Raw genomic sequence first — 27,992 nt, forward strand, 5'->3', positions numbered from 1 at the left:
CAATACAGCTGGAACAGGTGCAGTAGTGATATGAGGGCCATACAATACAGCTGGAACAGGTGCAGTAGTGATATGAGGGCCATACAATACAGCTGGAACAGGCGCAGTAGTGATATGAGGGCCATACAATACAGCTGGAACAGGTGCAGTAGTGATATGAGCCAGCAGGCCAATACAATACAGCTGGAACAGGTGCATTAGTGATATGAGGGCCATACAATACAGCTGGAACAGGTGCAGTAGTGATATGAGCCGGGCCATACAATATAGCTGGAACAGGTGCAGTAGTGATATGAGGGCCATACAATATAGCTGGAACAGGTGCAGTAGTGATATGAGCCAGGCCAATACAATACAGCTGGAACAGGTGCAGTAGTGATATGAGCCGGGCCAATACAATACAGCTGGAACAGGTGCAGTAGTGATATGAGCCGGGCCAATACAATACAGCTGGAACAGGTGCAGTAGTGATATGAGCCGGGCCATACAATACAGCTGGAACAGGTGCAGTAGTGATATGAGGGCCATACAATACAGCTGGAACAGGTGCATTAGTGATATGAGGGCCATACAATACAGCTGGAACAGGTGCATTAGTGATATGAGGGCCATACAATACAGCTGGAACAGGTGCATTAGTGATATGAGGGCCATACAATACAGCTGGAACAGGTGCATTAGTGATATGAGGGCCATACAATACAGCTGGAACAGGTGCAGTAGTGATATGAGGGCCATACAATACAGCTGGAACAGGTGCAGTAGTGATATGAGCCGGGCCATACAATACAGCTGGAACAGGTGCAGTAGTGATATGAGCCAGGCCAATACAATACAGCTGGAACAGGTGCAGTAGTGATATGAGCCGGGCCAATACAATACAGCTGGAACAGGTGCAGTAGTGATATGAGCCGGGCCAATACAATACAGCTGGAACAGGTGCAGTAGTGATATGAGGGCCATACAATACAGCTGGAACAGGTGCAGTAGTGATATGAGGGCCATACAATACAGCTGGAACAGGTGCAGTAGTGATATGAGGGCCATACAATACAGCTGGAACAGGTGCAGTAGTGATAAGAGCCAGGCCAATACAATACAGCTGGAACAGGTGCAGTAGTGATATGAGCCGGGCCAATACAATACAGCTGGAACAGGTGCAGTAGTGATATGAGCCGGGCCAATACAATACAGCTGGAACAGGTGCAGTAGTGATATGAGCCGGGCCAAAGGACAACTACTGTAGAGCTACTTTACAGCTACTGTAAAGTGTCAATACTTCAATATAGATCTGCTATCTACAAGCTCAAATGGCCGAAATATATAGGCTGAAGTGGTTAGTGTATTTTTTGTAATATAATAATCAAAATCTACAAAGTAGCTAATAACGTTCATATAATTAGTACAAATATGGGGTATTGAAAATTGTAAATTCTGAGTCCCGACCCAGTGTTGGGCACCAGTGCCATACAGTACTGAATGTTTTTTCATTTTTGTAAATTGGTTTAAAAAGTGCTATATAAATAAGGTTTCATGTCTCTCCCATACTGTAGTTTGCCTTTGGCATTCCGGACCTGCAGCTGAAGGACATCGCTTGCAGCCAGGCCCTGCTGGAGCGTTTCATCATCTTCCCCAGTCGCAGGGGTCTGTTCGGGGTGAGGAACGCCATGTGCGCCCTGTCCCAGCAGAAGCTCCAGAGAATAGAAGATGTCCTCTACGCAAACCTGGACTTCTTCAAAATCTTCAGCCAGGTCAGTGGGACGGGGGGTTCCGCTTCTTCGAGTCAAGTCTGTCCATTGCTTTAGTTTTTTACAAAACAGCATGTGTTACTATTCTGGGAGAGTGTGTCTACTTCACTTTTCTTGCCCACTTACTGTGTTGAGGTGCAATAGATTTTTTTCAACACAAAAGATTGAAGATTGTGTTGAGAACAGCATTCTAATTCCCAGATATTACAAATGGAACCAAATGAGCCTGGACGGGTCCATTTGGTTCCATTTGTACAGTGTACAGAGTTCCAAACTCATTTGTTTCAATTGGTTCCTATTTAGCTGCGGACCTCCTAGAACCCTAGCAAAATAATTATATATATATAGGCACGATATTGTATCCAGCAAGACAGAAAACATCCCACTGCTTAGAAACTAGGAAGGGACCATAGTCACACTCCAATGACGCTCGATGGACAAGACTTTAATGCTTCATTTCAATTTTACTTGTATGACGCGTTTTGCCCTGTAAGCTTCTGTCTGTCTACATGCTTGGTCAGGTGCTATGTGAGTACCATGCGCTATACAATATTGGAGTGCTATGCTGTGCTCAAACTTTTGTGTTTTAATGCCTTGGGTGTGAGAGATGGTACACGAGGCTAGAACTTGTTAATGCCAACACACATACTACATGTGATGCATGCGGGAACCTTGGCTGGTTTTAGCCGTGCTATGTAAGGTGCTAATGTGCTAATATACCATACATAGCACATACCATACATATTTATATTGGTTTTGAAACTACCTGGAGAAACTCGCATGGGAAACAGATATAGTTGCTGTCGGGTAGAAACCTCTTATCTCAATGGACGAGAGCAGGACCTTGGCCTCACCATAACACCAAGGAGGTCGAGACGACATCCAACAGTAGTCCTGACAGACTTGGACTACGTGGACGACATCAGCCTGCTCTCTGACCATGTGGAACAAGCGCAGGAGCTCCTGACCAGAGTGGAATCAGAATGTGCCAAGGTTGGCCTCCGGCTGAATGCCAAGAAAACTCAAGTTATCACCTATAACATCCCATCAGAGCATCCACCTCTAACATCAACAGAAGGCACTGCTTTGAAGGAAGTCAATGACTTCAAGTACCTGGGCTCATGGGTCAACTCAACCGAACAAGACCTGAAAGTGAGGAAGGCACTTGCATGGAGGGCCCTAAACGGCATGGCCAGTGTATGGAACTCCAACCTCCCCTGTCAAACCAAACTCGGCTTCTTCTACGCAACGGTAGAATCTGTTCTCCTATACGGCAGTGAATGCTGGACCTTGAAGCCAACCCTGCAGAAGTCTCTCGATGGGTGCTACACCAGAATGTTGCGTGCAGTACTCAACATCAACAAGAGCACACATGTTACCAACACAAATCTGTATGATGGAATGCCAAGGGTGAGCCAGAAAATAGCAGCCAGGAGAATGAGACTAGCAGGACACTGCCAAAGACACCAAGAGCTGCCAGCCAGTAAACTAGTGCTGTGGGATCCAACACACGGGCACCGGTCACGAGGACGTCCCACGCTAACATACGTGGATGTACTCAAGAATGACGCAGGAGCGCAAAGTACCAACGAACTGGCCAGATGTATGGAGAACCGGGATGACTGGAAACGACGATGGAGGGCTCGTCTGAGGACGACCTAGAGAGATCTCCATTTCTTTCTCTTTTTTGTGCAAATTAACGCCCTACTTGATCATACTACAGCGTCACACAAAATTATCAAAAGTAGCAGAGCTTGTGGATCTGCTACTGTTGCTATTTTATAATTTGAGTCCTGAAAAGTAACAGTTTTGGACATATGAGGTTTCCACTGGACGAGTTACCGCTGGTGTGGTAGTGCATGCACGCACGCACGCACGCACGCACGCACGCACACACACACACACACACACACACACACACACACACACAGCCAATATTCAGGCCCACACACAGATCATTTCTCATTGCTGTGTGGGGTTAAGTATTATCGATTGTCGATGTTTTCAGCCAACCTGTTGTATTCCCCGGCGGTTACCCATGCTTCTCTCACTCTCCATTTTTCCCACTCTCTCTTTGTGCTTCTTACTCCCAACACCTCCCTCCAGTTTCCACCACGGTACCGTACGTTCCATCCCGTCTACTCTAGTCCCTTTGTGCCCTCTTTGTTCCCTCACTTTAAACCAGACATAATCACTGGTGGAAAGTAACCGTACTTAAGTACAATTTTGAGATATTTGTATTTCCAATTTCTACTTTCTACTCCACTGACATCTCAGATCCAAATATTATACTTTTACTCATTTATTTGACAGCTTTGGTTACTATTTATATTTGTAGATTTGGATTATTATTACAAAACATACATTAGTCACTTCAGCCCTAGTATACTGTACATTTCGGCCATTTGAAAATAGCCGACAAAGCTCACAATGCGTCCTCACAATTTAGAATTCTGGACTTTTACCTGTAACAGAGTATGTCCTACATTTCAGTATTGATACTTTTACTTACAGTAAAAGTATCAAAATGTGAGTGCTTTTCCCACTACTGGTCATATAATTACAGTCCATATAGACTCTATAATGTGCTGTACTCCATATTATAGAGTAGGGTGCTTGTCATGGGGTTCCTGCCGAGGTGATTGATGGTATAGGATAGAACAAAGCGTAAAGGAAGCACAAACAAAAACACCACAAACAAATTTAGACTATACAATATATCATCCATGTGCCTTAAAAAGGGCCAACTTGGCCGATTTTGAGCATGAATCATGTCATAATGTGATGAGGAGGAGGAGGTAAATCTATCTGACACAACGATTCCTAAAGCAGAATCCTTGAAAGTCCTTCAGTGTCCGTTAAGCGATGCGTTTCACGTTGCCTTACCAGTGCCGTAAGGGAGGGAGCTTTCTAGTTTCTAGTCGACACATAGCCTAATGTATTATAATTATTAAGAATTACAACAATAAAAATAATAATGAACGTTATTTATTTGTATAGCACCTTTCATAACTTCAAATGCAGCCCATAGTGCTTTACTTCAGTGGTTCCTAGGGGTAATTGAAGGAGTTCCAGGGGGTCCCCAGCTAAATGATAGTTTGGAACCAAATGGACCCTTATGGGTCTGTAACTCTGAGAGTGTACAAAACATTTGTACACAGAGTTAAATTAACAGTGATTTTACAATACAAATTGGGGTCTCGGAGATAGAAATGCCATTAAATAGGGGTCCTTGAAATTAAACGTGTTGAGAATCACTGCTAGAGGCGATGAATAAGGCAGTGGTTCCCAAACTTTTTCATGTCTAGGACCCCCAAAATGACACTTTTTAGCCCGTGGACCCCCATTAGAAAATATATGCCAAGGACCCCCATAAAAGAAGATTTTCACGTCTCTAGCAGTGATTCTCACCCCGTTTAATTTCAAGGACCCCCAGTTTGACATGCATTAGTCTATGGACATCCCATTTAATAACATTTCTATCTCTGGGTCCCCCAATTTATATTGTAAAATCAATGTTAAGTTAACTCTGAGAGTGTACAAATGGAACCAAATTTGGTTCCAAACTATCACTTATCTGGGGACCCCTTGGAACTCCCTCAAGGGGTCCCCGGACCCCACTTTGGGAACCACTAGTATAAGGCATTAATTTATGAAGAACAAATAAAAATAATAACATATAAAGTTGAAATATGGAGGCAAGGTCTCTGCCTGATAACAACGGATGGTACGCGCCTCAACCACTCGGCCATCGGGCGCCCTGAAGTTGCCCTTTGAATGTCCTTTTTTTCTGTGTCACTGGAAGCTAACTTGGATGCAGGTGACTCGACTATAACCTCGGAGGTGGTGGCAGCATTATTATCCCTGTTGGCCTAGTTGTCCTAATGGGTTTAACCGTAGACCCTAGGCCACGCCTACTACCAGGAACTCGCATTAAACCCCAGACAGTTTGTAAGTTGCTTGATTCAAGTATTTAGATATTTTATATTCAGGAAGGCGGGTATGTCTGATAAAATGAATATCATCTGTCTACAATTCTGAATCAAGCAACTTAAAAACTGTCCTTGGTGCTCAAAAAAGCTAAAGTAGACGTTAAAATGTCCATGTCTGAAAGTGAAATATCCCTTTAAAGATGGAGTGCCACGATTTTTTTCCACCCTAAAACATGATAATCGGGTATTATTAAAATATAAGGTGGAAGAACTCTTTCCAAAAAGTGTACAGTATTTGTTAAAATCATGCTTTTAAGTGGACACGCCCACCAGTTCATTAAGTATGCCTGGTTTGCCTGGTGGGTGGTGATGGGTGGTGATCCACCTGAACTGAAGCCGCACCCACAGCTGTAGTTGTATGATAAAGAAGGAGGGGTTAGGGGAGGGGCTGATAGTGTGATGTCACTATATTGCTGTTTACTTCATTGGCCCGTTTGACTGTCAAGGGTTCAGCCTCCAAGAAACCCTAAATACAAAGTTAATACACCATTGTGCATAAAAACAACTCCAGGGTGTCTAATGAAGTACTGTCACATCATAGACACATGAAAAACTGGAAAAATACAAAAATTGTGGCACTCCATCTTTAAGTATACAACTCCAAGTCTACTACAAACAACATCTCAGAGGCAAACATTAACAGCAATTTGAAAAAAATATTGAGTTAGTTACTGCAGATTTGAATTATCAATACCAAACATGCATTATAACTTAAGTCCCATTTTATAATTGCGCGCTATTAAGAAACTAGATCTACAAACTCATATACTGTAACGTGTCACAATCACAACGCGCTGTGATCTCTGCAGCGTTGCACTACTAATGTATCCTCTGTAGCAGTGTGGTGTGGATGGAGATCTTTTAACCCATTAGACGTAAAGCCTATTACTGTGTGTGTGTGTGTGTGTGTGTGTGTGTGTGTGTGTGTGTGTGTGTGTGTGTGTGTGTGTGTGTGTGTGTGTGTGTGTGTGTGTGTGTGTGTGTGTGGGGTACTACGTCATGGTCATTGATTCCCCCTTCCTCCAATCATCACTCTACTGACTCCTCACTCCCCAAGATTCCCCTGTTCCTCCCTTCCCACCCCCATCCCCTTGCTCTCTCTGTCTCTCTCTCTCTCTCTCTGTCTCTCTCTCTCTCCCCCAGCCTCCCTCCTTCCTTGGTTCATGTAAATGCCGGTGTGTGTGTGTGAGGAGGAATGTGTGAGAGGAAGGATATGCCGTTTGTTTTGGCGTTCAGGGTTTCCTCCGCAAGGCCCTTGCACTGTGCCCCTCCCCCAGGCCCTTTCCACTGGCACACTGATATTTAATGCCTTCATCCCCCCCCGCAAAGTAGTAAAGATCAAAGTATGGAATGTTGGCTAATTATGACTTTTAGACTCAGGATTTTCATATTCATTTAATCAGCATATTATTATTATTATTATTATTGCAATGTTTTAATAGTGTGCCCAGGATAAAACAGAGATAATACACTGTATACTACCATTCTTAACATTGGGTCTGGTGACCATCAGGGATCCAAATAGACCCTTAAGTTACAGGTCTAAGTATAAGTAAGAAAATTTACTCTTTTACTTAAGTAAAAGTATCAATACTGCAATATAGCAATACTCTGGAATTAAAAATGTACTTAAGTAAAAGTACGAAAGTGTTGGCATTAGAAAGTACTCATTACGCAGAATGTCCCGTTTCGTTGTATTAAAAACCATTCGAAAATAGCAGATGTACTGTACAAGCTCACAATGCGTCTCTAATGAAGTTAATGTATGTTTTTTACTACCGATAATAATCAAAATCTACAGTATTTGAGTACTTTCCACAACTGGCTCCTTGAAATAAAAGAGGCTGAGAGTCACTGGCACAGCAATCAATAAATAACAAGTCAACACTTGAAGGTTGTAACTGTAGGTTCAGTACAGGTTCACACGAACACGCAGCTGAGCTGTTGAGTCTGTCAAATGAATGTCTTACATGGGCGAGCGCTGGCTATTGGACTTTACATTAGCATAGCTGGATGTTCACTGATGCTTATGCTTTTACAAATGCCCAGAGCAGAGACAGGCAAGTCCCGGGAGGGAGTGAACAAACTTTAACAACTTAAATTTGAAAAATAGACAATCTAGATTAAAAAAAATCACACCTGTGTGAAGTGAGGGGCGCTCTTATCATCGTACATCGTGACGTAAATTCTCCATTCATTGTCAATGGGAATTTAATCTTTGTGTAGGATAAAAATGGCCGATTTGCCCGTCCACATATGACGAAAATTCTCCATTCATTGTCAATGGGAATTTAGGCCCTCATTTATCAACGCGGTGTACGCCCAAATGTGGGTGTACACCCGGTGTATACCGTGTGTTTGGGGCGTACACCGCGTTGATAAATGAGGGCCTTTGTGTAGGACGAAAATAGCCGATTTGCTCGTCCACATATGATGTAAATTCTCCATTTATTGTCAATGGGAATTTAATGTTTGTGTAAGACGAAAATCTACACTAATTGCTGAATAGTTGTTGCTGTTTTCTCAGAAAAATGCTGTAGTCGGATAAAGGGGGTATGGACTGAAGTTTGGGAACTATACTGCTGCTAGCTCAACCAAATGTCTCTTTCTTGACTTCATTTCCCAGATGCCCCGGGTGATGGACAGACCGGGGATTGATCTGCACCGCTGGGGTGGTGTTCTCTCAGTGGCGTCAGAGAGGGTCCAGGAGGTAAGAGTGTCCTCATGCAGCACGCACCGTACGTACAGTACGCAGTGGTGGGAAAAGTACTCACATGTTTGACCTATAGCCTACTTCAATGTAGAAATACTCTGTTACAGATGTTTTACCTATATACTGCAATGTAGAAATACTCTGTTACAAGTAAATGTCCGGAATTCAAAATGTACTTAATTACTTAATACAAAAGTATTGCTATCAAAATGTACAAAAAGTACAAAAAGTAAAAGTACTCATTATGCAGATTGTCCCATTTCTCAGTTTTCAAAATCCTTTGAAATGTTTCTTTTATGTCGTCTATTTTCAAATGGCCGAAATGTATACAGTGCTGAAGTGCAGGTCTATGTACTGTATGTTTTGTAATAATAATCGAAAGCTACTAAACAAAAGGTTTTTAATGAATGTAGTGAAGTAAAGGTAGAATATGTGTCTCTGAGATGTAGTGGAGTAGAAGTAAAAGTATTTTCACCACTGAGCGTACGCATAGGTCACCTGCGTTGCGCTCTCTGGTGCATTGTGGACGGACGCAGGCGGTATTTTTAACCCTCAGGAAACAAGTCTCTTCCTTCGAAGGTCCCTACTGGTGTGTGTGTGTGTGTGTGTGTGTGTGTGTGTGTGTGTGTGTGTGTGTGTGTGTGTGTGTGTGTGTGTGTGTGTGTGTGTGTGTGTGTGTGTGTGTGTGTGTGTGTGTGTGTGTGTGTGTGTGTGTGTGTGTGTGTGTGTGTGTGTGTGTGTGTGTGTGTGTGTGTGTGTGTGTGTGTGTGCGTGCGTGCGCGTTTTCCCGTGTGTGTGTTTGTGTGCGTCATGCGTCTTGAATATTACATTAAGTATAGTTCAGGTCAATAAAATAGTACTTCTTTGACCCTGCTAGAATAACCAAACTCTTTGACCCCTGCTATCATTGATGTTTGGCATACTGTATGTATTTATGATTGTATGTATGCATTTAGGTCACAGAATGAATGTGAAGGGCGAGTGAGAAAAACAGACAGAGAGTGAGGAATTGGGTATTGGCTGCATGCCTGCACAGAATGTCAATTACTTTATATCAATGGAGAATTACACCCACACACACATGCACAGTCACGCACGCACGTACGTACGCACGCACACACTCACACAGAGTTCAGACAGCAGCAATGGAAGTGTGTGCTTCGGCACGTTCTCTGCTACAAGAGACGAAGAGGGTATATCCTTTTGGTCATCATTTTGGTCAGGGGTGAGCGAGAGAGAGAGAGAGAGAGAGAGAGAGAGAGACATTCCTTGGAGGTGACATACAGTATCCTGTAGGTGGGACGTCCATATCACCGTGGTGACAGAGAGGCTGGCCAAGTGCTACCATTCCCCCCCCCTCTCCTTCCTCGGAATTGAAGTGTGTGTGTGTGTGTGCGGCGTGTGCATGTGTCTCTGTGTGTTTACTCCACACATATTTGCCTTCTTTGCCGTACTGTAGGTAGGCGATGAGTCATTTCCATCACAAATTGAACCCGTACAACAGTGGTTCTCAAAGTGGATGGGGTCCCCAGCAAAAGTAGTTAATATACTATTTCATATAATTTGTGCCGTGCTGTGAGTTTGTACAGTATTATATCTTCTATTTCTGAGAGTTTGTGAAACATTTTGAAGGAGTTCAAGGCAGGAAAAAATGAAAGAATGTTCCCCTCACATCAGATAGGCTATTGAAGCCTTTGCTACAAAACGTACAACTATGTTATTTCTTTTAGCTTTTGCCACAAAAAAACTAGGCTTTTTTTTACATCGTCCAAAATAAAACATATTTACTAGAGCTGGGACTCGATTAAAAAAATTAATCTAATTAATCAGAGGCTTTGCGATTAATTAATCTAGATTAATCGCATTTTAATCGCATATCATTATTTGACCCGAGAACAGTGAGAAAGCAATTTTTTCAAATGGATGTTGGTATACTAGTGAATCAATGAATAGTGAATACATAAGTTTAAGCAATAAAACATTGTTTTTGTAGTAATAGGGGTAATAATTCTATATTGAATAATTGCACACAACTGTGCTGTAATCCACGCTACCATCGGATATCCTTTTAAATCCTATTTCCAATCCACGGGGACAAGCAAAGTGATCTCAGCGGCTTCCCCCAGTCTGGTGAACTGTCTGCGGTTTCTGGTGGTGTTATTGTCTGAAGAGGACACGGACACTTGGTGCGCAGGTCCGTCTGAAAACTGTCCAGTGACAACGTTCCGCGGTGAAAAAAATTGTGCGATTAAAATGCGTTAATTTTTTTAATGCATTGATTTTTCTGTAGTTAATTAATCGTAATTAATCGCAATTAGTCCCGGCCCTAATATTTACACATACTACCTTATAGTACTACCTTGAGGAGGGAAGCGATACGGAGCAGAGAATTGTTTATGTTATTTTGGTGCTGTCAATAGGAGGATATTTGGTCCCTCAACCCTCAACCTTCTCCTCTTCGTTTGAGCAGTCGTGTTCTCCTCTGTTTGTTTATTGTTTCAAACTATTGTTGTCTTGCGAGTGTTTACACGCTCAAGGTCGCACGACGTGCCTGAGTGAAGATCCACATAAACCAAACTTCAAAGAAATGTTGCGGACTGTGAAATGGTCACATGTAGAACCATCTGAACCAATGATTACAGATCCCGATTTCTGAGTGGTGATTTAACTCTATGGGTTCATTTTTACACTGAGTATTTTACAGTGTAATTACTGGTCAATCTGTGATTCAGTGTTGTGGAGAAATTAAACTGGTACACAATCATTTAAGTACTAGCAGACACTCACCCAGAGCATGTTGTGATTCAATCCATTTCAATCCAAAGCGCTAGATTGTGTACCTATAGAAGTACACACACATTCATACACCGATGGCGGAGGAAAGGCACCAACCTGCTCATCGGGAGCAATTAGGGGTTCAGAGTCTTGCTCAAGGACACTTCAACACTAACTCTGGGGGAGCCTGGGATTGCACTGGGAACCCCCCCCCCCCCCCCCCCCCCCCAAAATAAATAGTAAAATCGTCTAATTATGAGAGTGAGTGCACACTAAAGTATACAATTATTGAATATGTCAATAATGCCTAAGTTGTCATATGCAATTGTTTTATTTCGAAGCCTAAAAGGCAAACGGAAATATTTTTTTATTCAGATGTGCCATGGTCAATGCCCAAAACAAAGTTGAATTGTTAATCGCAATTATTTTGTCTGACAATTAATGGTCAAGTGAAATGTCATAATGGTGACAGCCCTGTCTCCTTCACTGTACAGCTGCTGCAGAGGGACAGCTCCAAGGACCTGCTGAAGGCTGTCTATCCTCTGCTCCTCCAAGACGGAGGGGGTTCGTCCTCCTCCGTCACCCAGCTCCTGTCCACCGTGTCGAGCCTGATCTGCAGACACCCGGAGGGAGGGGGCTCCAGGGTGCTGTCCTTCAACTGGTACGAGGACAACAACTACAAGGTCTTCCTGGGGGTCAACGGCACCACCAAGGTCCGCGACTACGCCTACGACCCCTCTGCAAGTGAGTGGAAAAAAAAGTTGTTAGGCCAAGTCCTAATCTGTGAATTGTGAGACAGCGTGAAAGGAGAACCCCCCCCCCCCCCCCCCACACACACACACACACACACACACACACACTAACATTGTTTCATAAACAATTAGCCTCCCCGTTCCTACTACTAGTAGGAACCGTGATGGAGGGGCGCCATCTCTAGGTTTTTGGGGTTTTTTTGCCTTTATTGATAGATTACAGTAGTTTGACAGGAAAGGAGGAGGCAGCAAAGGTCGTCAGGATCGGTAGTCGAACCCGCGACACGCTATCAGGCTGGATTACCATCCTAGGTGGGTCCAATGCAGATACAGTTGTACCCCCTCAGTGTAGCTGGTCTTCATAGCAACATCCAACCTTCTGTGAAGGAGAGCAATGCTAACGTTAAATATAATGGTAATGCTGGAAAAGTGTTATATATTTATTTCAGCTGTACAGTCCAACAGAAAAAAAGCTTTGTGATAACATTTTAGGTGAAAAATAGGCCATGGAGTTGCTCAATGTCGCTTCATTACCGGTACATATTTTCAAGGACTAATTATCGTTAGCTTAGACACAGTACAGGGGAGTCTGTTGTGACACAATGACGATGGAAAAAGGTACTTTTGCCTAATCCTAACCCACAAACCAAGAGTCGAGTCGAGTATGCTATGCCGTGGAAAAACACTTTTAGCATGGCCGTTCATATCTCACTGTATTTTCTTTAGCCAGACAGAAGAGAGGAGGGAAACTAGAGTAGACGGTGCACGCAGAACACAGGAAAAGAGGGATTGTTGAGGATTCTCTCCTAATCCAAATGGGGTTCCATCATGTGGATCCGGAGATCGTCTTTAAGCACCGACATATCTACATACCTATCAACAGAGCCTGCTGTACTGCAGCACTGTGGGTGTGACGTACAATGGGATAGACGTGCTGGGCATGTCCTCAAAAACAGACTTATCACAATCATGGGACCCACCAACCAGTGTTGCCAGATGGGAAATGTTAAAATATCGAGCCGGAAGCTTAAATTAAAACTATCGTAAACACACAGGCAAAAAAGATAATATGTAAATATGTAATTTCACAAAACTTTTCACAAACTTTTTTCGTTTGAGACTCCTACATTACAAAAACACATCACATACCGTATGCTGCATGGAAGCAGGAAACTTCCTGGATACTTTAATGGCAGTTTAATACAATCATCACAATGTCACCATTTAAAAAACTCCAACGTGACATTACGCTAAAAAGACGAAGCATGTTTCCTTACCCTAAAGCTGGAGTGGAAAGATGCGACCAGTGTTTTTAATGTACATATCAAGGGTCAGATTTACTGATTTGCTCAAAAGCCAAACCTAATCCCCAATCAGTAGCCACTGATATTTAGGAAATCCACCCACCTTTTTGTGATATCTAGTCTTTGGAGAGAGAGAGAGAGAGAGAGAGAGAGAGAGCCAAAAGCAGGGCCCACAGTGACATGCAGTGTGTTGTTATTGCTTACTGTAAATCTCTCTGGATTAAGAGCGTCTGTTAAATGCCTAAATTGTCATTGTAAATTGTTTGGTTCGGCAAGAGAGAATTAAATGAGAGAAACTATTAAAATTAGGTATTTTCCTTGGGGTGGCAAAATGCATCTATCCAGTGCAAAATTGTACAATCCTGTGTCACTTGAACTTGATTTTACAGGATTTTATACAACAAATAATACTGAGAATTGTTAGAACTACTGTTTTACTTACAGTAAGTGTGATGGATGGGGACTGTTAATTTCTCTCATTTGAGACCTGATATATTTAGTTTTATGTGAAAAGCCAGCCTCTCTCTCTCTTTTTCCTCTTAATTCTTTTACAATTACAGTACATAATTACTTAATTATGTTACCAAGACAGCATATGGTCTGGTTGACTTATTCAACACCATTGTGAGCCTGTAGTTCTGCCTATACGCCTATATTTTTGCATATTAACGACATGCCCAAAATACGGACACCAGGGTTAATAATTTACAGTACTGGTTCCCAATTCAATCATTTTGGCTCAACACACGAACAGAGCTAAAAGTTTCCCAGGACCCAAGCTAGTGAAAATAGGACATCTACAAGCTCACAATGCGTTGCTTCAGGCCGCGTTGTGAGCTTGTAGATCAGCTATTTTTACTATTTATTAAACATTTGTTTTCTAATTTATGGAATTTCTTACCCATTTCTTACCTATACACGACCCAGTGTTTGGGCAACATTGATTTACAGTATGTGTAAACTAGACCCATAGCAAGAGGCAGTTACGTCACTGGCACAGACTCCCATTGTAAGAATGGAATGTGGAAGTTCTCTTTCTATCTCAATGAGGAAGTTCCAATGTTTGTAAAAAAAAGCGTGACGCAACTCTCTCTATGGGTCTGGTATAAACTAACTGAACTAAACTTGCATCATCATGTATCAAACACTGTCCTCCCTGTATCCTCAGCTCCGTTCTGCAACACCGTGATGGAGAGCCTGGAGTCCAACCCCATCACCAAGATCGTGTGGAGGTCGGTGAAGCCCCTGCTGATGGGGAAGATCCTCTACAGCCCCGACTCCCCTGCCATCCGCCAGATATTAAAGAGTGTAAGAGAGATAGAGACAACACCACCTCCGTGTAGCCCCCCGTCTCACCTCTGGGGTTCACGCTGGGGGTCCCTCTTCAACCTCTCTCTTTCTCTCCCTTGTTTTCCACCCCATTTCACATTCTTAATCATCCTTTTTTTGTGTGTGTATTTTCTATCCTTTTGTACATCTCTCCCCCCTTTACTGAAGTCTCTTGATACCACAGTGCATTTCTTTGCTTCTCTCTCTCTCTCTCTCTCTCTCTCTCTCTCTCTTTCGCCACATGCCCCCACCCTTCTCAGGAATGAGCTGACTAGAAAACTCAAGTGGACGGTGGGGAGGGTGTGTGAGTGAGTGAGTGAGTGAGTGGGTGGGTGGGAGGGAGGGAGGAAGGAGGAAGAGGAGGGGCAGAATTCAGGGCTAAACAAAATGAGTGTGTGCCGCACAAAGAGCAGAAACAGAGCGTTTTGTCCCTTCCACCACATGCTGACGGAAAACAGATGTAAGGAGGAGGATTCCCCGGTTGATGACAATCTCACTTATAGTCACACTTATCGGTGACACCAGGTGTTCCAACCAGTCCCTTTCCCCTCCATCAGGCGCCCCGGCTGGCCAGGGGGAGGCAGTTTAGAGACCAGGATTACTGCATGTTTTTTGTGAGGGTAACTACCTACCCCTAGGGGACACGGGGAGAACAAACTCCACACAGAACAAACTCCGCACAGAAAGGCCCTTTCGCCTTCTGCTCTTTAATATCCACATGATATTTGCCTACAACCACATTTTTTGAACAACAATTGCTGATAATCTATAAACTCACGACGGGTCATGTTGTGAATTTGCGATGTGGTTAATTAATTGAGATGCCTGATGGCTGTCAGAGCTCTGTTATTAATATGCTTCTCATGGCTCTCTTCTAGTGTGAAGTGTGTTTCCCTGTCACCCACGCCGCGTCCCCTGAGATTGTCTCAGTGTCTCCGATGTTATATAATCCGTTGTCCTCTTAGGAGGATACTGTGTATCTCATAAAGACAGAACACAAAGGCCCACTGACAAACAAAAAACAAACATGAAAAAACAGAACATGTTGTGTCTTTTTCAAAGAACAAGGAACCAGCAAGTTTTTTTATTAGTATTACCAGTATTATTTTTGGTGTGGCTCTGCAGGGTATTTAGACTAGAGAGCAGTGCCACATTTCTTGTGCACACTGACAGTAGACTAACTTAGTACCTATTACCTACAGTCCTATACAATTCTTTCACGTTTTATCCTTTTCCAAAATATTCAACGGGAAAAATATTTATTTTTCCTTTCGTTTGGTACTTTATTTACAGTTTGCTAATAAACACAGTGATACGATTTCAGTTCACAACGAACACATGATTCACTCATGACTTGTTTCAGCGTCTTGTTTCAACATTTCAGCATGATCAATGATCAACAGTAAAGAATTAATGACTATTAATGGATATAATATCCATTAACAATATAGTGTGCGTGTGTGTGTGTGTGTGTGTGTGTGTGTGTGTGTGTGTGTGTGTGTGTGTGTGTGTGTGTGTGTGTGTGTGTGTGTGTGTGTGTGTGTGTGTGTGTGTGTGTGTGTGTGTGTGTGTGTGTGTGTGTGTGTGTGTGTGTGTGTGTGTGCGTGTGTGTGCTACAGGCCAACACTACATTTGAGGAACTGGAGAGACTACAGAGGATGTTGAAGGCGTGGGAGGAGGTGGGACCTCAGCTCTGGAGGTTCTTCCACAGCAGTGTCCAGATGAACATGATCAGGGTAAGATGTGCACACGCGCACGCACGCACGCATGCACGCGCACACACACACACACACTGCAGACAACACTGAAAACATTCATTTCATTTCACCCTGCTCACACAAGTTTCAAAGTCCTGACGTCACTCCGTTTATCCTCTAGCTCACGGAATTATTCTTTCGATAGTTGAAATTCCATTAAGCCGGCCCTGATTAACATGACAGACGCTGACACTAAGGGTTGCCCACCTAAATTAAACTTTCAGGCAGGTGGAGTTTGCTTTCAGGTTGCCCGAATGGGCAAGTGCTCGTTTTAGGGACACAGCAGTCAAATAAACGCAACACTTGAACGTGGCCAGAGCGCTCTGTCTTCTGGTCTGTGGAATGTAAAATAAGAGCACTGTTTATCTACAGTATAATGTGCTGTTTTCACTGTTGCTACACTAAAATAACAAGTGTGAACTCATAGTCATATTCATAGCTATGTAGGACAGGTATTTGGCATAAAAAATTAGGTATGAATTATTTATTTTATTGCACAGCCCCAGTAAGTAAAAACAAGTTTTAAATTGAACAGTAATTGAACTTTTACCTATCATTTTATAATGGACGATTTACTTTTATTTTGTTTACGTGCAATAGTGTGCATGACCTTTGGGCAAGAACATGACCTGTACTTGCCCAACGAGCAAGCGCCTCTGAGACCTTAGTGTCAACCCTTGGTACATTTTGTCAGCCACAGTCCATTTCTGCGACACAGAGCATGCAGACAAAATGGCCCCAACTATGTTCTTCTTTGTTTAATATTTCCACATGAATTGCCCCTGCAGGACACCTTGAGAAACCCCACAGTGAGGGACTTCTTAGACGCGCAAATGGAGGACTCTGAGTTCAACACCAAACACATCCTGAACTTCTTATACAACGGGCCAGACGTGGACAGAGCACCGGGGATGCCCAACTTCGACTGGAGAAACATCTTCAACCTGACCGACCAGATGATTCGCACCATCAACCAGTATGGAGAGGTGTGTGTCCGTCTATGTACATCCATTTGGAGCTTCTGGTCCTTACGGCTCCATTCTTACAGTAGGATTAACCCATTTAAACCAGGAAAGCATCTCGTATAACCACTTTAACCATTATTTGATACTGTTCAAGAATAGCAGATATACTGTACAAGCTCATATCGTGTCACTTTGTGCTGTGCTATGTGCGTGTAGATCTGCTATATATTATACAGGTATATATGTGACCGAGCTTGGTAAACAGATCGCAGATACAAGTGGCCGAAACCGGCTTTCTCAGATGGGCGGCTGCCTGGCATCTCCCTTAGGGGTAGGGTGAAAAGCTCGGTCATCCATGAGAGACTTGAAGTAATGCCACTGCCCCTTTGTATACAAAGGAGCCAGTTGAGTGGCATCTAGAGAGGATGCCTCCTGGTCATCTTTCTGGGCACGTCCAGCTGGGGAGAAGCCATGGGGACAGGCTGAGGAGGACAGGTGATTCCCTGGTCATAGCTGGATAATGTGACCAGGCAAAATGAACACAGTCTGGGGTTCTCTGCTGGAACTGCTGACTATGCAGCCTGAGTGTTGGCTGGATGGATGGATGGATGGACATTTGACCCGTTAGATGAGCGTGTTTGTGGCGTGCATTGGCAGGAAAGGTTTGAGGGGACCAGTGACACTCACTACTCCCTCAATACCCTTTAGCTGCATGTCCCAACTACTCCAGTGGAGCAGCTCAGTGGCTGGCTAACTGTGGTTGTACCCGGAAGCTCCTAGGTGTGAATGTGTGTATAAACTGTGAGAGTGTGAAGCAGGAAAAGTTGCTTGAAAGAAGAGCAGACGGGGAGCATTGGTCTTCCACGCTCCCAGCAGACTATAGCCATGGGGTCCCCTGGAGATGGAGCAAGCCACTTAGCACAGCTCCACAGAAGCTCTCATTCCTGTCCAGCTGGCTGAAAGCTGAGGACAAGCCTGCTGTCAGGCGCTCTCAGGCTTTTGTAGGACCCCGTGATAAAGTGGCGGGTGGGTGGGTTGCGGGGACCACCCCCCTATGAGCTTAATGTTGTTTTTTTGTTTTTTTTTAGTGTCTGGCCTCACATAGAAACGAACCCCCACGCCGGTCAGATAAAAGATGGCAAATCACCCTTATCCATCCTTCATTCCCTCCTTCGTCTACCCCCCAGCCCCCCCACCCCCCTCTCTCGCTCTATCTTTCTGCATTCTATCAGATATACAGGGGCACCCCGTAATCGATTTGAATAAGGGACGTAGGGGTGAGAGGAGGTTTTTCGCAGAAAGCCCTATCGGTGGTGCTACCATCTCAATTTGGTCTTTGTCCAGCAGGCCCCCGAAATAAATCCTTGTGGTTTGCCGCCCAAACAAGCCCAAGTGATTTGGCCAATTAGATACAGCTGTCAGATAGCATTTGGCCATATAGGACAGCCAGCGCAGTTACCACTGCATGGGTCGTCTCACTCTGTCAGGGGTGTGTTTCTCACACTGAAAGACCATTTGAAACATGTGTGTATGGTGAGATACAAAACCCTCATCTCTGGGCTTGTGTGAGTGTCATTGTATGGTGAATGTATGGTCCTATATGGGGGATGAATGGGAGGCAGGACTTGAGCGTTCCTTTGAGTGCTCAGAGGGTATACAGTATTGTGAATGGAGACATTAGACACGCTTTACATCCAGCGAGGGAGGGAGGGAGGGAGGGGGCGTCGCAGCGGAAGAGCCCTGCCGCAGTGGTGGAAAAATTACTCCTCAAATGCGACCTGCAGTCGCAATAATCCACACCTACAAAAAAAACCTAGTAATTAATGTTTTGAAATTAATATAGTGGAGTAAAAGTACTATACTTGGATCCAGGATGTAGTGGAGTAGAAGAGTATTAGAGCTTGGAAATGCGTGTGCGTGTGCGTGTGCGTGTGCGTGCGGTCTCCACCGAAGACGCTGCAGGTGTGATTTTCCCATGTCTGTGCAGTGAATGAGGGTTCTGTGGGGATTGAGGGGCCGCGTAGAGTTGAATTCCTGTCACACCCATATAATCTGCCCACTAGTCTGGGCTATGCTTGTCAATTGATTCTAAATTGGGTAAATGCCACATACCCTTCTTGGGTTTGTGGTAAGAAGAAAACAAGATCAACAAAGAGTAGCATTGTAGCCAGCAGCCAGGGCAGGGATTTCAAGGAGGCCATGACCGCTGTGGCCCCTCAAAAAAAAAAGGATGTTGTTGCTGTCGGGCAGAAATCTCTTACAGTATCTCCATATTTTAACTTTTTGTGACTACCATGCAGTCATATGCTTTCTGGTCTAGAGGGGCAAATTCAAATTTGCTGGCAAAAACAGCCGGTGGATCCTTTTGGTTCATTTTGGATATTTACGTTACATCTGCTATTTTTGAACATTTTTGAGAAATCTTGAAAATGGGAGAACTACTGATTTAGAGGGCATTTTAATTGAAGTCATCGTGATGAGCAAAGCTGTGACTGAGTGCACTTCTGTCCATCATTGAACACCTCCTCCTCATCATGTCACAGATTATAAACCAAGAAGCAGTGGCATCTGGCTTCATCAAAACATGGATGAAAACATACATCCATATGGTGGAATGAACCCCAATACATACGCTGAACTCTCCCTGACTCCCCGTCTTCAAACGAGTCCAGGAAACTCATTAGTCCTGGGCTGAGCCTGAGTGTGTACAGTATATGAACCTTTTGACTCAGGACTCAGTTTGTACAAATGGGTACTGTATTTCACTTCACATGCATGTACAAATCCTTAAAGGGGTATAGTTCACCCCCAAAAATACTTATTTTCAATCAATTATACACCACATGACGCTCATGGATTGTTTTGTTTTTCATAAGCCAATATTTGGTTCTCCAGTAGGAGACTCCCTTCATTCTATGTACCAATCCAACTCGTTTGAGTTTGATTATTGGCTCAGGAACGTGACAAAAACAAAAACATCTCCATAAATTCCAGACTTCATGGGGTGGGTACAGTATATGATAGAAAAATATTCATTCAGTCATGTTTTGACTGTCTGGCCGGGCACTGTGTCAGGCACCCGGAACTAGAGGCAAGCAAACAGACACCGTGGGAGTCAACCCAGGAATGGCAAGAAGCGCACCGTCTATGTGGAAGCACAGCGACAGCTTAGCTAACAGCACTGTAGAGTTCAGTCAAGAGTGCCCCTGATAGTGTGGAGGGCAGCAATTCAGGAGCCCCGAGCTGGTGTTGGCTAGACCCAGTGGCGTGCACAGATAGTCACTAGGTGGTGCTAAAGCACCTGCCCTTTGCCCTCTGGACAGCAATGTGCCCTTTGAAATAAAACCCGGAAAAAAACCCAACTCACACTATTAAGGCAACCGGCCGGTTCCACACACTGCACAAGGTGCCCTTTTTTCACTTGAGCACCTGCCCCTCTAAATGCACTCTCACATCGCACTGTAAGATTATGTGCAGGATGCTATAACTCAAAGGCTCTCTCTGTGTGTGTCTCTCTCTGTCTCAATTTCTCTCGTTCTTTGGGACCTCCTCAGTGTGTCACCCTGGATAAGTTTGTGGCTCACACAGACGAGCCTCAGCTGACCCACGATGCCTTGTACCTGCTGGAGGAGAACAAGTTCTGGGCGGGCCTGGTCTTCATGGACGTCTACCCCTGGACCGCCAAGGTGCCGCCGCACGTCAAGTACAAGATACGCATGGACATCGATGCAGTGGAGCGCACCAACAAGATCAGAGACAGGTGAGATACGCATGGACAGGAGCATGGCAGCTAAGTCGGTAGTGCTGTCGCCTCACAGCGTGGACAGGGGCACGGCGGCGCAGTCGGTAGTGTTGTCGCCTCCATTCTTGATGATGATGTACGATGATGTACGATGATGTACAATGATTGATGAGCGCCCCTCACTTCACACAGGTGTGATTCTTCCAGAAGGACGTTGGCAATATTCAGCCGTTGCCTAAAACGGAGAGCGAGCTGTACATATTTGGTGGATACTCTTGTCATCTGAAGCAGCACATTCTCCTGGAAGAAGGTTGGGCCCAAGGGGAAACGCCCATTTCAGATGTCTTATCTGCCCTGTTGCATGGTGGGAGATAATTGTATCATCCTCTCCTGTACATGCTAGACTTGAATCCTGGTTTGAAGATGTTATGCAAGCTAGCAGTTATTCAATATGGTCTGGAGCATGTCTGAACTCCCACACGACATCAGGTGGGAACTCACAGCCATGACAGAAACTGAGTAAATCATAAATCCACCAATATGTTGTCTATTCTGAATTATAAACTCAAAATCAGATCAGATCCAATGGATCTAACCCTCAATTAGTTGAGTTGTAACAGGTTGCATATACTCTACCTATTTAACTTGTCTAGGACGTGGTCCAGTTTCTCTGGGTCTGGACCCATCTGTGGGTCATGTGCAAATATCCCTCTTTTCAGTTTCCTACATTTGTTAATTAAAAAAAATCACAACCGTGTGAAGTGAGGGGCGCTCTTATCATACATCATCATATATCATCATACAACACATTCCGTGCTCAACCAATCAAATCACCACAAATCTCGTTCCGGCCAATCACAATTTGCGTCCTCACTTTTGCCTTCAATGTTTGTGTTTACACAAAAGTCATCACTTTTGTCTTCAATGTTTGTGTTTACATACTTTTGTCTTCAATGTTTGGGTTTACGCACTTTTGTCTTCAATGTTTGTGTTTACACAGACCCTCAAAACTGGACATAGGAGTGGCTAGCGCCCCTCAAAAATATATAATATATCTTATCACCATAGCTGTTTTTAAATGGCTGAAATATATATAGGGCTGAAGTAGTTAGTGTTTTGTAGTGGAGTAAAATAATTCTTAGTCTGACCTTATCTAGGTAATTTTCTTTTTTTGATAAAAACAGACAAGTGTCATGCCAACCTGCACATTAGATTTTGAGATAGTGTGTGCAAGTGGAAGTTCTAATCTATTCCCTCAGGGTGGCACATACGGTTAAGGACATGATGGGGTCACTGCCAGTACAGTATCTGTGCATGGGATTTCTCTCCTGTGAGCTGCTTATTATATTTAGAGATAGATATCTTGTGTGCTAAGTTGACATTTAGGCCTGAGGGTGGTGCTGGATGCTCATAGCAGCAGGCAGCATTCTCCAGGGAGGTGCACTGAAACTAATTCCATTTAGTTTTCCAGATATCTTGGTTTGGGAGCAAACGCGGACAGAAGGACAGGTTGACCTGCCGCTATCATGGTTAAAAAATATGCCTGAAACACAAATTGGAACTGGAATAAAGTGATAATAACTTATTTGACCCCCTCCTCCCCCGGTCATCTGGGGACCCCCCCCCAAATCACGTGAGAACCACTGGAATAGAATGTGCAGATGTACAGCATGTCTCGTCTTCATCACATTATCCAGCAAATACATATTTTGTCTGTACACCAATTTGATCAAATGGCAGATTTTCCATACATTTTGATGCCTGAATATAACCCAAATATGTGCGTTAACCACCTGGTTTCTGGAGTTTAGATTGCTCTCACTACGCAGCCTTTCTAACATGATACCTACTGTATAGCTCTTCCATGTGTTGTTACTGACTGTGCCTTTGATCTCACAACCACCCAGTGTGTCAATATCCCCAGGGTTGAACAAACGGCTTTGCACCTGGAACCAAAAGTACATCTTTCTATGCAAGTGAATAATTGGATATTATAGAAGAATTAGCTGCTAACTCATCCACTTATCGTGTGTGTGTGTGTGTGTGTGTGTGTGTGTGTGTGTGTGTGTGTGTGTGTGTGTGTGTGTGTGTGTGTGTGTGTGTGTGTGTGTGTGTGTGTGTGTGTGTGTGTGTGTGTGTGTGTGTGTGTGTGTGTGTGTGTGTGTGTGTGTGTGTGTGTGTGTGTGTGTGTGTGTGTGTGTGTGTGTGTGTGTGTGTGCGTGCGTGCGTGCGTGCGTGCGTGCGATGGAATCATATGCTTTTGTGATGATGGAGGAGAAAGTGCTGACCCAGAAGCATGCTGCTTGCCTGATGATCTAAGACTAAGCCAGTGGTTCCCAAACTTTGTTGTTTTTTTGCCTGGGCTGAAAATTAGTGAAAATATGTTTTCAACTCATGAAAATGTGTGAATCTTTGTGGAAGAAAGATTTCGGAATAATAGGGATATTCACTCGTGAGTCGCGACCCACAGAAATGGATCCACTATCTGCGCCTCTCTCCTCTCCTCCTCTCAGGTACTGGGACCCGGGGCCCAGGGCGGACCCCATGGATCCACTATCTAAGCCTCTCTCCTCTCCTCCCCTCAGGTACTGGGACCCGGGGCCCAGGGCGGACCCCATGGATCCACTATCTAAGCCTCTCTCCTCTCCTCCCCTCAGGTACTGGGACCCGGGGCCCAGGGCGGACCCCATGGATCCACTATCTGCGCCTCTCTCCTCTCCTCCCCTCAGGTATTGGGACCCGGGGCCCAGGGCGGACCCCATGGTGGATCCACTATCTAAGCCTCTCTCCTCTCCTCCCCTCAGGTACTGGGACCCGGGGCCCAGGGCGGACCTCATGGATCCACTATCTAAGCCTCTCTCCTCTCCTCCCCTCAGGTACTGGGACCCGGGGCCCAGGGCGGACCCCATGGATCCACTATCTAAGCCTCTCTCCTCTCCTCTCCTCCCCTCAGGTATTGGGACCCGGGGCCCAGGGCGGACCCCATGGAGGACGGGAGGTACATCTGGGGGGGCTTTGCCTACCTACAGGACATGATAGAACATGCCATCATCAAGCTTCACACCGGCAACGACTGGCCACTAGGGGTCTACGTCCAGCAGATGCCTTACCCGTGTTATGTGGACGACCTGTGAGTAAACACACACCATTATCATAGATCAATGTGTTCTCAAAGTCATGCACCCGCTTCGAATATTATCAACCGATAGGTTTAGGTTATACTTATCACTCAAATCAAATACAATCGAGCCAGCAGTCTCGCCTAGAGCCAACTGCATGTATTTTGCGATTAGGAAACACAGAAGTGAAATTACTGCCGCTGAAGTGAAAACATCGTGAAACTGTCTTACAAGACTGATATGAGGTTAGGGGACTTAGGGGACGGTTAAGACTGAGGATAGGGGCGGCGGGGGGCACCTCTGACAGTTATAAGAACTATTTGCCCCTGGCGTTACACATGGAGGGTGGGGGGCAGCAACTGAAAATGTGAGCCCAGGTTTGGCACTTGGTCCTGGGTGTTTTCCAGGAGGTGATGCTAAATCACCAGACCTGAGGGAGTGGGAGGGAACAGGTCAGAGGAGGTCGGAGTTCTGAGGTCATTGAGGGCCTTGTAGCAGGTGGTGGTGAGCGGTATTTTGAAGTAAATTCTTTAGTTTGACCGAAAGCAAGTGAAGGTTTCGGACGACTGGTGTGATGTGGTCTCTGTAGGGCTGTGGACAGTTCAGAAGCCCACTGATTATTGACATAATCGGGGTAGGCATGTTTGGTCAGTTCAAACAAGATCTAAATGAGTATTTTAGAGTTTCAGAGTTACAACCCATAAGGTGTCCATTTGGCCTTGTGCTCCGCAGACCGCACGTTGAGAACCATCACTTTAGTTTATTGAGGACTTTCGAGGTGATGCCGTGAAGGATGCCGTCTCAGTTGTCAAACCTGGACGCAATAAATGCCTCAATGAGTTTTTTGGCAGCGGAGAAGGACACAGAGGGCCGGAGGAGGCAGGCAATGTTCCAATTTGTATCACCTCTTTTTTTATATGGGGGAGGAAGGAGAGGGTGGTGACCTTTAATAGAGCAGTTAGTGTGCTGTTTATGGACCGATTGGAAGGGCTGGTAGACGTTATTAGAGTCCAGGTGTGATTTTAGTTGGGAGGAAACGGCTCGTTCTTGGATTTTAGAGAGGAAGGGGGCGGGACAGTAGTTATTGGGGTGTTGTTGGGTCTATTTTTATTTTTTATGATTTGGGTCCAGAATCATCATGCCATCGATTTAGACAGATGCTATAGGTTCATTGTTTACCTGGCATTCTAGTTTCTCGAGGCCCTACACTTTCTGTTTGCATTCTATGCATGTGATTTATTAGCTTGCTCATTGTAAGCGGCTCTGCATGAGAGCGTCTGCTAAATGCCCAAATTGTAAATTGATTGGAGGATGGGTCTGTTCTGCTGATTTCAATCAGTTTTATTTCAAACACAGAGAGCTGCTGTTAACAAATCTGTGCTTCGGACACAGAATCGAGGCAGGTTACGTTCAATAAAGTGTTTTATTGCTCCTGGTACAGATAACTGATAAAAAGCTGTCATCGCTCACAGCCGTGTGTAAAAACATAAAACCATAAACTAACAACATAAAGCACCTTCTGGACACGAATGGATCTACCCTTCTAAGCCCTGTTTTATACTGCAGGAAATATCACAGCACAATGCAATGTTGCTGCTTTTATCTGTTGTCAAGGTTTATTTTCAGTTTTCACGCTTGAACAATTGAACAATTGAAACAATTAATTAATTATAATCTAGCTGTTCTTGAGGCCTACAAAAACTTTATCAACTAGTCAACTAGTACCAACAAGGTCAACTAGTTGTTTTACTAGTCGACTAGTTGAATAGTCGACTTGTTGCTTAAAGCAAAAAACCCTGCTTCTCTCTGCTCACTCTCTCTCAATATAAATAGGAATAAAATAAAAATGTAAACTAAGCTTTGTTACATTGACACTTTGAGGGAAGACTATATGAAACTACCGGTATACAAAATTGTGCATAAATGTATAAAGATTATACGTCCATGATATAGGAGAGGTTATCTTGGTACTGTATAAACTTTTGAATTGAAAGTTGACAGCAGTATTTCAATGTTTTTCATTCACTTGGTATAAGAACTTTGCGACAAGTAGCAGCAATGTATTCATTTCAAATGCAATTTAATTCAAGTTACTTGCTCCGTGTAGGCCTATATGAACAGTACGTGTTTCTGTGTACCAAGGTCATTTTGGTGTAAACAGTGCAGGGATACATACAATGATTTGCAGTCCTTAAGGTGGTTGTATTCCATTAGACATCCATTAAACATCTCACTCTGCTATGTTTGCACATTGTTGTACTTGACCCAACAGATATAGGAGTTTTTCTTGTCATTAGTCATGTTTCCAAACTCTCTTTGCGTGGTTCGTGGTTGTAGTCCGCTCTTTCTTTCTCTCACTCTGTGTGGTTCAGCTTCATGATCACCCTGAACCGCTGCTTCCCCATCTTCATGGTGCTGGCCTGGGTGTACTCGGTGTCCATGACGGTGAAGAGCATCGTGCTGGAGAAGGAGACGCGCCTCAAGGAGACCCTGAAGGCCATGGGGGTCACCAACGAGGTCATCTGGTACACCTGGTTCATCGACAGCTTCGTCATGATGACGGCCAGCACCGCCCTGCTCACCTCCATCATCATGGTGCGTGTGTTTACCTTCAACTGACCTCATTTTTGGGTTAGGTTTATTGAGTTTTAGTGTTATAATTTTTATGTGGTTTTGTTATTTTATATGTACTTCATTCTTCATAACGCGAACACCGCAGTGTTCACAAGAAGACAACACGGCAGACAGTTTTCATTTAGTTTTAGTTTGTATTTATTTCGTTTTAGTCTCAGTTGTTCAGGTATGATGAGTAAAGTCTTGGTTTATAGAAGCTATACTATAGGATAGGGTGAAAGAATGCATGCCATCACTAGGGTGGAGAAGAGGGAGATGACAGCATTAGGGAGCTGATGGGGGGAAGGGACATACATGGAGCAGTGGGTTGTTAGGGTGGAGGAGGTTGGAATGGAATGAGCCTTACTGTCTAAACATGTCTTTGCAGGTTTTTTTCAGTCTGAGAATATTTTCTCATGAGCAATAGTGCCCTCCAGTGGATAATTCTGATATTATTATGTATGGGTAGATCTTGTACAGTAGAAAAAATAGAGTCTGCAACACTGGTATGAAAAACTCAGCTCCACTGGTTTATTTGATTCAACGTTTCGATCCCTTAGGATCTTCTTCAGGAATTCCTGAAGAAGATCCTAAGGGATCGAAACGTTGAATCAAATAAACCAGTGGAGCTGAGTTTTTCATACCAGTGTTGCAGACTCTATTTTTTCTATTGTACTGCCTTTTGTCTAGCACCTGGGCTAGAGTGGAGGTGCATGCTCTATTTCCTTTGTTAGATCTTGTACAGTACATATATTCTACGAATAAAAAATTACTTATTTGTTTATTTAGATGTGATACTGCATATTAATGAACCATATACATCAATTTAATGTATGGATACATTTTTACATTTAAGGGTTTATTTATTTAACACTCTGAATACCGTTGAGTTGTTTCAAGCATGGGTAAAACAGTGGTCTAATGAACACCCTCCCTCCAGACAGGGCAGGGGTTATAGATCAGGGTGGTGTTAGATACGTTCTGCAGCGCACGCACGCACACACACACACACACACACACACACACACACACACACACACACACACACACACACACACACACACACACACACACACACACACACACACACGTGAATACTTTTTCCACCACTGCTGAACGCTGTCCAATGAGCAACTGGCACTGTGTGCAGATTTCCCCAGGTCAGGTCTTTTACCTCCGAGCC

At 44.1% G+C, this 27,992-nt stretch overlaps 1 protein-coding gene across 1 annotated transcript in view; it reads left to right on the forward strand.

Moving 5' to 3' along the window:
• abca4b (ATP-binding cassette, sub-family A (ABC1), member 4b) overlaps positions 1-27,992 on the forward strand; it is a gene marked incomplete at both ends in the record, with an annotated part of 98,007 nt that overhangs the window by 12,577 nt on the left and 57,438 nt on the right. Inside the window, 9 exons of the mRNA XM_083782637.1 lie at positions 1,554-1,751; positions 8,367-8,450; positions 11,723-11,972; positions 14,453-14,592; positions 16,233-16,349; positions 17,159-17,356; positions 20,890-21,095; positions 24,031-24,207; positions 26,569-26,791. Of these exons, the coding sequence (XP_083638763.1) occupies positions 1,554-1,751; positions 8,367-8,450; positions 11,723-11,972; positions 14,453-14,592; positions 16,233-16,349; positions 17,159-17,356; positions 20,890-21,095; positions 24,031-24,207; positions 26,569-26,791 (1,593 nt within the window). The remainder of the gene's footprint in view (positions 1-1,553; positions 1,752-8,366; positions 8,451-11,722; positions 11,973-14,452; positions 14,593-16,232; positions 16,350-17,158; positions 17,357-20,889; positions 21,096-24,030; positions 24,208-26,568; positions 26,792-27,992) is intronic.

The sequence above is a fragment of the Protomyctophum parallelum genome (genome assembly GCF_964188405.1).
Source record: "Protomyctophum parallelum genome assembly, chromosome: 14".
Taxonomy (NCBI): domain Eukaryota; kingdom Metazoa; phylum Chordata; class Actinopteri; order Myctophiformes; family Myctophidae; genus Protomyctophum; species Protomyctophum parallelum.